General features: G+C 42.8%; 1 protein-coding gene across 1 annotated transcript in view; it reads left to right on the top strand.

Moving 5' to 3' along the window:
• Positions 1–12,454, top strand: part of birc6 (baculoviral IAP repeat containing 6) — a 120,454-nt gene that overhangs the window by 32,585 nt on the left and 75,415 nt on the right. Inside the window, exons 17-26 of the mRNA XM_075473107.1 lie at positions 2,403–2,536; positions 2,712–2,873; positions 2,993–3,124; positions 3,522–3,619; positions 3,708–3,855; positions 3,985–4,118; positions 5,857–6,003; positions 6,100–6,287; positions 7,649–7,960; positions 12,117–12,216. Coding sequence (XP_075329222.1) covers positions 2,403–2,536; positions 2,712–2,873; positions 2,993–3,124; positions 3,522–3,619; positions 3,708–3,855; positions 3,985–4,118; positions 5,857–6,003; positions 6,100–6,287; positions 7,649–7,960; positions 12,117–12,216 — 1,555 coding nt within the window. The remainder of the gene's footprint in view (positions 1–2,402; positions 2,537–2,711; positions 2,874–2,992; positions 3,125–3,521; positions 3,620–3,707; positions 3,856–3,984; positions 4,119–5,856; positions 6,004–6,099; positions 6,288–7,648; positions 7,961–12,116; positions 12,217–12,454) is intronic.

Consider the following 12,454-nt stretch of genomic DNA (forward strand, 5'->3'; position numbering starts at 1 on the left):
TCTGTCCATAATAGCCGTTGAGAGATTCTTTCTGGTTTTAGTTGAGTGAGGGGAGAGGAAACCCAATCCATGTAGTGTCCAAGAATAAAATCTGAACTTACTAGAATGAAAACACTGACGTGATATTTGGGTTACTGTTTGCAAGCACATCTGGAACGGAACAGTGAACAAATGAGTTTTACTTTACAAATGGATTACTCTATATAGAATAGAGTAGAATAGAAAAATGCTTTATTCATCCCCCAATGGGGGAAATTCAAATTAGTCAAGTAGCTCAAAAAATATATAAATATTTACAATGATTGTATATTAAAGACATGCTATGCAACTTTTTCATGGTCATAAAATTGCTTGGCAATCATCAGTTTGCTTGGCAATCATCAGTTTGCTTGGCTGACCCGTTCAGATGAAAACGGTGACATTTCCATCTCCATCTGGTGGCCCTAGCCCGAAACAGCGCTTGCAACTTTGCCTGTGGCGCCGCGTGCTTTGTTTAGCTCTGGAAGTCTCGCGACACACAAGAGCCGAGAACTACTGCTTCACGGCAGGTCGTAAAGGGCTCTGAGCCGAGCCAGGAAGCCTGATAAGACCCACCCCCTCTCCATTAGCTGTCGACGGCTAAATTGAATGCGGTTAGCTTCTAGAGTTGTAATATAGTTTGTAATAGATATCGTGATGGCAGAACCACCGCTACTTGCCCGTCTGACCGCTGAGTCACCCAGAGCCAGCGATTCAGCGGTCAGACAGGCAAGTAGCGAATCCATGCCAACTCGGAACTTTTTAAGTTTCGATTCTGTCTCGTGACTTGACGAGCGAGCGCCCAGTCGGCAGCTACAGGCAGCTACAGGCAGCTACAGGCAGCTACAGGCAGCTACAGGCAGCTACAGGCAGCTACAGGCGGCAGCTACAGGCGGCAGCTACAGGCGGCAGCTACAGGCGGCAGCTACAGGCGGCAGCTACAGGCAGCTACAGGCAGCTACAGGCGGCAGCTACAGGCAGCTACAGGCGGCAGCTACAGGCAGCTACAGGCGGCAGCTACAGGCAGCTACAGGCAGCTACAGGCAGCTACAGGCAGCTACAGGCAGCTACAGGCAGCTACAGGCAGCTACAGGCAGCTACATGCAGCTACAGGCTCGGTTAGCGTGGCTTCATGCATCTTGTACAGTCGTTGAAAAATAATCATTTAGTGATATAGGGAGGGCAAGATCATTCCATGTTGTTTACTTGTAGGTCTAAACTCAGCATTGTCTCACCTAATGCTACCACATTTGTCGCTGTGTAAATGCACACACTAGCTGTTGTGTCTGGCTTTCAGATAAAATGGCATTGAATTATTACTTGACAAAAATAAATGAATGAACTTGTAGCCGTAGGCTGCTCTTTGAATTATCAAAATGAATTGATAAATGGGACAAAAAAAAGGTGAGGCGCATAGCCACTAAACGGCAGAAAGGTTTTTTTTTTTTTTTTTTTAATAAGTGACTCAAGTGATTCAAGTGGTACGTATAACTCGAATCCCCTCCTCGAAATGATCCAATCAGCCCGGATTGCCCAAAAGATTCGAGTTAAGCATCTCTATTTCTCCAACTCTCTGCCAGTGTCTTGAAAAATAAACCGTAAATTGCCTCTGGTGGGTTTACGACAGTCTGGCTAGACTGTCGCCTATTTTCTACGGAGCTCCCCCTACAGCTTTGGGGTGTGTATTGCATGGTAAACAAACCCCGTATTACTGAGCCCTGCTTTAACAACAATAATAATAAATTACTAAATAAAAAAAATAATAATAATAATTTGAGCAGAACATGCCAGCAGTCCCTGTTATAAAGCCTTCTGGCTGTGGGAACAAAGGACCTCCTGAACCTCTCAGTCCTGCAGCCTCTCACTGCAGCTGCTCCTCTGTCCTGCAGGGTGCTGTGGAGAGGATTTTTATTATTCTCCAAAACAGAATCTTACTTCCTCCTCAGCCGTTGCTCCACCACAGCACTGAAAGAGTCCAGCCTTCTGCCTACAACAGAACCAGCCTTTTTCACCAGTTTGTCCAGGCGCCTACAGTTTCTGTCTGTAGTGCAACTCCCCCAGCAGACAGCAGCATAGAACAGTGCACTCTCAATGATAGTGTGATAAAACATGCACATCATGTCACTGCAGACATTGATTTCTATTGTACAAGCGTGATTTTCTTAATATGCAAGATTTAACAGAAAATACAGGTCTTGATTGATAGTAAATGGTAAAAAAAATGTTAGATCTGTAATGTGTGACTGCGGTTAAACCCATTCTATGAAAAAAAGAGTTAAATACCACTGCTCACTAACAGTCGCATTAATGTATTTTCTTCTGCACATTCTGTGTGTGTGTGTGTGTGTGTGTGTGTGTGTGTGCGTGTGTGTGTGTGTGTGTAGGAGAAGGTTTCTGCAGGGAAAACCGAGTCCTCTGCTCAGTCTAAGAAGGTGGAGAACCTGCGGGGCTGTGACCTGCTGCAGGAAGTTTCAGTCACAATTCGAAGGTTCAAGAAGACGTCCGTACCAAAAGAAAGGTCTCTTGTTCTCTTCAGAATGAACAACTAGCACCTAAACAGTATCATTCATATGCAGAGGCTGTATTATTGGTAACATTTAGGCAGAGATCATGTGATCTCTAACATTTTGTCTTTTTCACATTTCATAAACGTAAAGTTGAGACCAGCGTCTTTGCTTCTTTGTGTGTTTCAGGATCCAACGCTGTGCCATGTTGCAGTTTCCAGACTTTCACGAGAAGTTGCTGGATGCACTGTGTCAGCAGGCAGAAGGCAGCTCTGCCACTGAACATGCCCAAAGCCTGATCCTAGACATCCTGTGCTGGCTAGCCGGCGTGTTCTCCAATGGACCATGCAGGTTGGCCAAAACCCAGAGCCTGTAGCAAAAAGACATTTATCATTTGAGCATGTAGATGCTATATTTCTGTAGGTGATATATTCCAGAAATAACCTATACATCCTATGTCCTGTTATCAGCATAAGAGAAGGAAAGGAGGGCTTGCTGGTGAAAACCCGGATGAGGTTGATGGATATTGTGCGGGTGTGTTTCTTTGAAGCTGGCCGCAGCATAGCACACAAATGTGCCCGCTTTCTTGCACTTTGTATTAGGTAAGAAACCTGATTATTAACATGTCCACTGATATGAGTTTCCTCTCCACGACCTTTAAAAACCTGCGTACGATCTTGGATTTTGGTTCTACTTTGTGTGTTTTTTGCAGCTGTCTGGTTCTCATGCTTTGGATGTTGCCCCCAAAAAAAGGAAAATCTCTGTTTGATTTGCACTCAATAAAAAAAAAAGATAATTAAAAATAGACGGTGATGGTTAAGAGTTCGTTTGAGAACAACCTTTTTCTCTCCACGAGAAAAGAATATCATGTTTGGTCAGGCAGCCTTACGTTTCAGGTGATGCAGTTGCTGGCCTTTATTCTCTATGGCATCAGCATTTTAGGGTTCCACGGCAATGATAAGAGACGTGTTTTTTTTGTTTTTTTTTCCCCCTCACTAGCAATGGCAAAGGAGACTCAAGTCAACAGGGTTTTGGCATGAGCCTCCTGAAGGCTCTTCTTGATAATATGCCTTACTTGCCTGCCGCAGCAACAGGTGGTGAGTAACTGAGCAACAACGCAGAGCAACATCCAGCACCTTTCCCTTCAGTGACCCTTTTTCTAACTTCTCTTTTCTCTGTTCTTAGGCTCAGTGTTTTGGTACTTTGTGTTGCTGAACTATGTGAAAGAGGAGGACCTGGCGGGCTGCAGCACCGCCTGCGCCTCCTTGCTCACCGCCATCTCTCGACAGCTTCAGGACCGCCTGACTCCTCTGGAAGCACTGCTGCAAACCAGGTACCTCTCTGGCTGTTCAGTTAAAGAGTGCTTTACAGGCTCATAGCCTCTGCCAACACACTGCTATACTGTTTATTTATACTGCAAGTCTTTCTGCTGTCCTAACTAATTCATTTCTCTTCATTTCAGGTATGGTCTGTACAGCTCTCCATTCGACCCGGTGCTGTTTGACCTGGAGGTCAGTGGTTCCTCCTGTAAGAATGCCTTCAACAGCAGCATCGGAGTGCAGTCAGATGAGATTGATCTATCTGACATTCTCTCAGGTATGAGCTCTGATTGATACAGCATTCCATTCTGTCAGACATGTCATTCTTCCACTTTATCACAGCAGGTTATTCCATCCAGGTTATTTAGCAAACAGACATGTTCCACTGTCATCTTTGTTGTGGTGGTTCATTGTGGTGTCCACTTTTATGTTTGAACAGTTGTCAAGCTTGGAAATGTGGTCTGTTTCTCTTTCGTTTCCGAGTTGTTACGTCCTGAAAGAGTCACTGACTTCTCCTGCCCCATGGAAAGCCTGCAGGAATATGACCAATAAAAAGACACTTCCCCTGAATGCTTTCCTTCTCTTATTTCATTCTGAAATTATTCCAAACTATTTGGAGGTGATGAGTGCAAAGTTAATCTTGAGGTAGCCAAGATTGCGAATTCAGTCACTGTAAATGATCATGCCACGTCCCCTTTAACAGTTTCACTCCATCACTTGGTCCACTTTGACTTCTGTCTTTTCAACAGCTTTGAGAAGCTAAAGGAGCAACAGCACTACCCAGGCTCCGCCCTCGCAGTGACGCAACACCTTCGGCTCTGCTACACTTACTCAGGCAAACTGCTCATTCAGGTGGATTCGAGTTCCCGAAAAAATGGGAACTCCACCCACTTTGTCGGGAAGCAATCAACTTTGAGCAGCGCCAACGGCCCAGGGTAGAGGCGTGTTCAAGGTAGTGACGTGGTTGAACTGCCACTCAACCCATGGATTGTACACGGAAGCGCTTCATTCAATATCAACATGGAGCAGCGTCAAGCTTTTGACACTGCTGTAGATGCTGTAATGAAAGTGTTCGACGGGAGATTCTCGTTAAAAATTGAGCAAAGAACAGCCCTTGAATCATTTCTTGACAGGAAAGACGTTTTCGCCTTGCTCCCTACTGGCTTTGGTAAGAGTTTAATCTACCAGTTAGCCCCGCTGGTAGCTAAATCATACGTCAGAGGAAAGAGTGGTGTGATTGGCTTAAGCTTAGGCACAGCCTTTTCTGGCCACAACCAGTAGCAACCCGAGGGAGGCGGGTTGACCAGGCCATTTCGAATCGTATTCGTTATGGTGTTGGTCAGACCAGAATCTCGAAGAGATTTGAAAGTCTATGTTAATCAGGCTACAACAGCACCAACACAACAAAGAGCAGATCACAGCTCAAACTGATCCACATGTTTATGAGACTGCCTCAGAAGTTTTACATGTAGACGTGTGTGATCTATGTTCAGCCCTTATGTCGACAAACTGTGATTATCAATCAGTTGTAGCACAAACAGTTAGCCACCAAGCTATTTTAGGCTACTGCTACTGTCTCTTGGTTCCAGTCTTACCTCTCAAGCAGGAAACAATACATCACTCTGAAAGGTTCCAACTCCATTGCTGCAGCAGTTAACCAGACTAAAAACATATGGAGATAGGGCCTTCTGTTCAACTGTGCCTGTGCCTGTGCCTGAACATAGACCACAGTCAGTTAGCTGCAACAAACTGATGCCGGTGCTAGTGAGCACCACAGCTGCAGTACAACTCAAACACTGTTGTCTTAGTTGTGGATTCCCAGCCCCTCCTTCCAGTACACCTTCCCACCTTTCTGAAAGCTGCTCAACGGCTCTGCGAGCTGCTGAAACAGAACTCCCAGATGTTTCAGATGCCTTATCCAAGGCCCTTTTGCAACCCCTGGAATATGTGCATGTTATGATGCTTTGACTCCCTCCTGAGAGGAGCTCTGATGTTGCATGTGGGCTGTTTTGCAGGGAATGGAAAAGCAAGCAGCTGTGCAGCAGCAGAGGGCAGCTTCACAGCATTAACTGGACTCCTGGAGGTGGAGCCTTTGCACTTTACTTGCATCTCCACCAGTGATGGCACGCGGGTGGAACGAGACGATGCCAGCATGTTCACTGGTAAAACCCCTGTGATTATTAATCAGGTTTCTGCTCAAATTTCACTATGTCAGTTGGTCATTCATTGAATTTGTGTACCTTACCTCTTACCCCTAGTGAGTACATTTGGTGTGACCCCGGCAGTGGGGGGCCTAACGACGGGAACAGTTGGAGAAGCTTCAACAGCTCTAAGTTCTGCGGCCCAGGTGGCCCTCCAGTCGCTGTCGCATGCCATGGTGTCAGCTGAGCAGCAGCTGCAGGTGCTGCAGGAAAAACAGCAGCAACTGCTGAAGCTGCAGCAGCAGGTGAAAGTCATTGGGGAATACCCGTACAATCACAGATTCTCCCGTGTTTCAGCTTTTCTCTGCCAGTTTGGGGACAATTGAACTAAATTTAAACACTGCTGTAGAGGTGAAACAACATGTGAGTTGCTTGCACTGCAGGTTGGTGGCACTGCTGCCAATCATATTAACCAATTGGATGGTTTGTCACGTCAAAGTACAGACTTCTAGAAACAACACAGGCCCATTATAGGGAAAGGAAAGGAAGCGAGTTCACACACAGTGCTAAGCAACTACACTCTGCAGTAGGGAAACTATATTATCAGCATTATTGTTTTTGTAGAAAGATTTTTAGTAAAATCAAACTTTAATTTCATATCAAACCTGAATATTTAAAATAGGAAGGCTAGTTTTTTTCCCTTTGTATGTGTGTATTCCAGAGTGGAATATACGACAAATGCACGCTGTGTGTAAAAAATACACAGCCATTTGTGTGCCAAATTTTTGGAAAACTTAATAAATCAAATCAAATTTATTTATATAGCACATTTCATGTACAAACAATTCAAAGTGCTTTACATAAAATAAAAGCATTGCAGCAGGGAGTGGAAGAAGCATTAAAATACATAAAAGAATATAAAGAGAAACAAATAAAATCATTTAAATGAATTTAAAAACAAGCAACAGTCTAGATAAGTTAAAAGATATCGTGCAGATTTCATGCATAGACACATGAGAACAGAAATGTTTTTAACCTGGATTTAAAAATGTCTCCATTTGGTGAAAGTTTAATCTCAAAAATACTTGCAACAAACTTGGTTATCAACATTTTTGGCCTCTCAAAACATTAAGTCCCCATTCCCATGACAACCTTGAGCATTGCATCCATGGAATGGGTTCGTCTCTTGATTACTATGTGTACAAAAGTAACGGTTAGCAGTTAAGCTATTTTGTATCCATTTATAAGGCATTTGATATGTAAAGAAAGTATTTTCTGTCTGTTTTTGGTCATTTTGAGGTAAATTGATGATCACTTGAAAATGATTGAATCCAATAAGGAATTGAAGTTATTATGGTTGGAAATGTGAAAATTTGTTGACTATTGTGTTGCAGTGCAGAAAATGAATAAGTGAGCATTTTCCCAACAGCACAAAGAGATGACTGGGTTGAGCTTTTTAAAGGCATGACTTCTCTAAAAGATGAACCAAAAGGAGGAGACTTTAGCTGCGTTCAGTTGGATGTTAGATCCACGCAGGCGGAACGCTCTCATTGTGTAGTGTCTTCATACATGTTGTTTCTGCCTGCTGGTGCTAAACTGTTGCCAGTGTTTTTATCTGGAGGAATATTGAGTTGTTAGTGACACCTGCCGTCTGCGCTGAAAACAGAAGGCCAAGCTGGAGGCCAAGCTGCATCAGACCACTTCTGCAGCAGCAGCTGTCGCCTCTGGGGTGGGACCCATCCATAACTCTGTGCCTTCCAACCCTTCGTCCGCTCCGGGCTTCTTTATTCACCCCTCTGACGTCATCCCACCTACGCCTAAGACCACGCCCCTCTTCATGACCCCTCCTCTCACGCCACCCAATGAGGCGGTGTCTGCGGCCTTCAGCGCTGAGTTGGCTCACCTGTTCCCTGGCTCCATGATGGATCCTGGACCCGTCAACCTGGCTGCGCATAAGAACACACAGAGGGCCAAGTCGGTAAGTGACCTGAAATTCTATGCCGGGTTTGTTGGCACCGACCTTTGAGTTAACGGCAGCGAGCTCTTTTCTTTTATTGGACTAAGTCCAGCTTCTTCAGGACATCATGATCTTTGATTGTTCCACTGTGTTACTGCTCTAAGTAAATGAAGTCATCCATAGAAAAATGTTAAAGGTGACCTATTACGTCCTTTTTTTGCCCCCTTTGTTTTCTTCAACAATTTGACAAATTTGAGGTCTTATGAAGCTGTATGAGACGGGCTTGATAAAGCACACTGGCTCTGGTCTCAGCCCCTGTTTTAACAGCTCTATTTTGAGGGGTGGAGACTCGGCAAATCAAACCCACCCGCTCCAACAGCTAGGCCACAACCCCAAGTAGCTGTGGGCTTGCTGCTCAACTTGGCCAGCTGCGGGGCGGTCGGTGGCGTAGTGGGTTAAGCGGCTGCCCCATGTACAGAGGCTACAGTCCTCGCTGCAGCTGGCCCCGGTTCAAGTCCCGCACCGGACGGCCCTGTGCTGCATGTCTTCCCCCTCTCTCTGCCCCCTGCTTCCTGTCTCTCTCCAACTGTCCTAACATTAAAGGCATAAAAAGCCCCAAAAAATACTTAATAAAAAAACCAAAAAACTTGGCCAGCTGCTTGGCTCAGCTCGCTCTTAAAAAAAGTTTCAGAACGGAAAATGTTTCTCTCTGACAGAACTGTTGAATTACAGTGCACAGTGAAAATGAGTACACCCCTGTTGAAAAGTAACATTTTGAACAATATTTTAATACACACACAAGTTATTCCCAAAATGTGCATAGAGTAAGTTTAATACAACATCTGTTCAGCTTACAACAGAAAAGAAAGATCAAGAATATAACTTAAATGACCTATTTGTCCATTTTTGTGAAATTATGCTGGTGCAAAAGTGAGTACACCCCTATGTTAAACTCCCTGAGAATGGGCCGTGTTGGCCCGAAATGTCATGAAATGAAAAGGCATTAAAAGGGAGGTCATCGTTGTGCGTTTCATCCTTGCCTTACATTGAAATTTTACATTTTGAGTCTGCACCAGGCTAAAAGAGACGTGTGTGAGATTTGACTGAAATCCTATGGAGAGTATCATGATCTGCTTCAGTAGTCACAGTACATGTTGACAAGCATGTTTCTTTTGGTGAAATTCAGCTTCCTACTGTTGATGGCATCCAAACAGCCCCAAACCATGTCACTCCCACTACTATGCTTGACTTTAAGCATGGGGCACTTTTCTTTGTACAAATCACTTTTTACCACCACACAGGCTTGACACCATCGAAAGCAAATTTGTTTATCATTGTCTCATCAGAGACAAACAAACTAAGGATATGGATTGCTGGAACCATGTCCTGTGATCTGATGACACCAAGATGAACAAATTTGCTTTCGATGGTGTCAAGCCTGTGTGGTGGTAAAAAGTGATTTGTACAAAGAAAAGTGCCCCATGCTTAAAGTCAAGCATAGTAGTGGGAGTGACATGGTTTGGGGCTGTATGGATGCCATCAACAGTAGGAAGCTGAATTTCACCAAAAGAAACATGCTTGTCAACATGTACTGTGACTACTGAAGCAGATCATGATACTCTCCATAGGATTTCAGTCAAATCTCACACACGTCTCTTTTAGCCTGGTGCAGACTCAAAATGTAAAATTTCAATGTAAGGCAAGGATGAAACGCACAACGATGACCTCCCTTTTAATGCCTTTTCATTTCATGACATTTCGGGCCAACACGGCCCATTCTCAGGGAGTTTAACATAGGGGTGTACTCACTTTTGCACCAGCATAATTTCACAAAAATGGACAAATAGGTCATTTAAGTTATATTATTGATCTTTCTTTTCTGTTGTAAGCTGAACAGATGTTGTATTAAACTTACTCTATGCACGTTTTGGGAATAACTTGTGTGTGTATTAAAATATTGTTCAAAATGTTACTTTTCAACAGGGGTGTACTCATTTTCACTGTGCACTGTATATCAGTTTGAACTGGATTCAAGGACCTACCAGAGACGTTCAGCCAGCAAGGCTGCCGGTGGAGGCTTTATTCTTGGCTAAGGACACACCATCATGCTCAGCTGCGTCGCAGTTATTGATTCTTTATGGGGTGGCTTATATGAAATCTTGCTTTGGACGCTCAAGAATTAAGATGTCCAAAATGTAGGAATGCCAGACAGTTGGTAGAGTACAATCAGGCTAAAACCTGCTTTAAAAAAAAAATCCTTTTCCGTTTTAAGCTATTAAAACAGAGTGATGTGCAAATAAAAGTAACCTTGGACAGAAGGGGACACAATCATTAAACATTTGAAAGTGTTCTAACTACATTTTCCAGAACACCTGTCCCCAATAGAGCCTGTGCTGCATTTGTCCCAGAATGTTTGTTTGTTTAATGTTTCGACAGTTTAATCGAGTAAGCTCTGCATGGCCTTATGTAGACCTTATGGGCAAACTTAAAGTGTATTAACTGATGAGCAAGACATTTGGCGGATCAAAAAATGTTACTCCAGATAGTTTCCCGGTCAGGCTCCACACCAAGTGGCATCCTATGGCAGGATATTTAAGCATAGTAAATAAATCCTACAAATAAGACACCAAATCTCTGGTTGATTTAAATTTCTGGAAGTGTTCAAGAAGGGCATGATTATCTAAGTGGCTCTTCCATGGAACCCTATAGGCCTTAAGTGCTAACCGTAGCCTAAGGTAAAAGAAAAAGGATGTGCCAGGGACGGAGAAGGAGTTACAAAGGTCCTGAAAACAGCATGAAGAGTTAAAAATATCATTCACAGTTTCGACATTTTTATCTGACCAAGAAGGAAAAACAAAAGGTTTAGAGCTTATTAACAGATGGTTATTGTGCCATATGTGAGAGGATTTATGAAGTTTGTGCTTCTGCCCAAGAAACTTACTGGGCTGTTTCCATAGTTCAAGAGAGTAGTTTATAATCATAGTAATGAACTTCTTTAAATGATGCCTGCAAATGGTAGATCCGATAGTCTGAGGGGATGAACTTAAACCACGTTTTTAAAAATCTCAGCTGGAAAGCCTGAGAGTAATGTTTGAAGTTAGGTACAGCTAAAAGCTAAAGCTGTAGAGTCTTCAAGCGACCTTTGGATCGTTTATTATTCCATATGAAATTTGTAAATAATTTATTAATATCCCTGAAAAACTGTCGTGGAGGAATCAGTGGTAGAAAACAATCGGGTCATTATTCATTTTCTGTAACATTAACACAAGTTGTGTCTGTGAACAAGACTAAAGGTGGGATGAATACTTGCACCTTAACAAGTGAAGCCAGAAGTCTGAATCTGAATAGGTACGGTTACAGGCAAATCAAGTTCAGAAGGAGTTCAGTCAAGAGGCATCGATATAGATCAGCTAAAGTAGCCTGAAAAAGAACCAAATCTGTTAAATACAGCAAAGGCTTGAGGAACGGAGTTACCGAAATAAGAAAGGTAAAGAACAATTTTATCTGCATAAAGTGAGATATGATGAGATTAGCTGCTGCTAAAGGAGAAAATAAATCTGTAAATAAACCATGATTTATTTCTCAGATACTTCCATTTCCCTGCTCTGAAGTTCTGGCTCTGAGAGTTGGCACTGATCCTTCTTCAAATCAAATCAAATCAAATCAAATTTATTTGTATACTGTAGCACATTTCATGTACAAACAATTCAAAGTGCTTTACATAAAATAAAAGCATTGCAGTTTCTTGTGGCTCAGTTTCTTCAGTCAGTCAGTAACCAGACAAACTGACTAATGTTTTAATACTCCTGTGTCTTCATTAGTCAGTGAAATGGTAATAGTTTGATATTAATATGAGTTCAGATTAATTATTAGTTATGAATTTACAGGTGTGTCCACACTTTTGACTGGTGCTGTGTTCACAACATGCTTCATTTTAAGTCTTATTACAGTCTAATTTGGTTATGTAAAAATTCTCCTGCACAGTTCTCATGAGGGGGCAAAATATCTTTAGAGAGCAAAACCTTTTTTCCCTTTTTTCTGGTAATGCCTTACATGGCTTTGCCTGGAACTGTAGATTATTTCCCTTGATGTTCGGCTTCCTTTTTGCTACTGCTTGGTTTAGGATGTTTTTCCTGAATCACAGATTTAGTCTTTTTTTTTCCTCTCCCTTCCACAGAGCCCTATGGGCAGCGGTCTGGCTCTTGCCATTTCCCAGGCATCTCACTTCCTGCAGCCGCCTCCTCACCAGTCCATCATTATAGAGCGGATGCACTCTGGTACGGCAAGTAGCAATATTCCATTTTTGCATCCTAACTTGTTTCAGATGTCTATAGATGTGTACGGAAACACTTTTAGCATTTGCATTATTGTTTCTTTTTTTGTTTTGTTTCGTTTCAACTTTTGATGAATGAAATAAACTAAATTAAACTAAACGTAAACACATTAAGCTTTCCTTTTTTAATCCCACTGTTAAAGCTGTTGAATGACATCTTTTAGAAAAGCCACAAATGTAAT

This window comes from Odontesthes bonariensis, chromosome 2 (genome assembly GCF_027942865.1).
Source record: "Odontesthes bonariensis isolate fOdoBon6 chromosome 2, fOdoBon6.hap1, whole genome shotgun sequence".
Taxonomy (NCBI): domain Eukaryota; kingdom Metazoa; phylum Chordata; class Actinopteri; order Atheriniformes; family Atherinopsidae; genus Odontesthes; species Odontesthes bonariensis.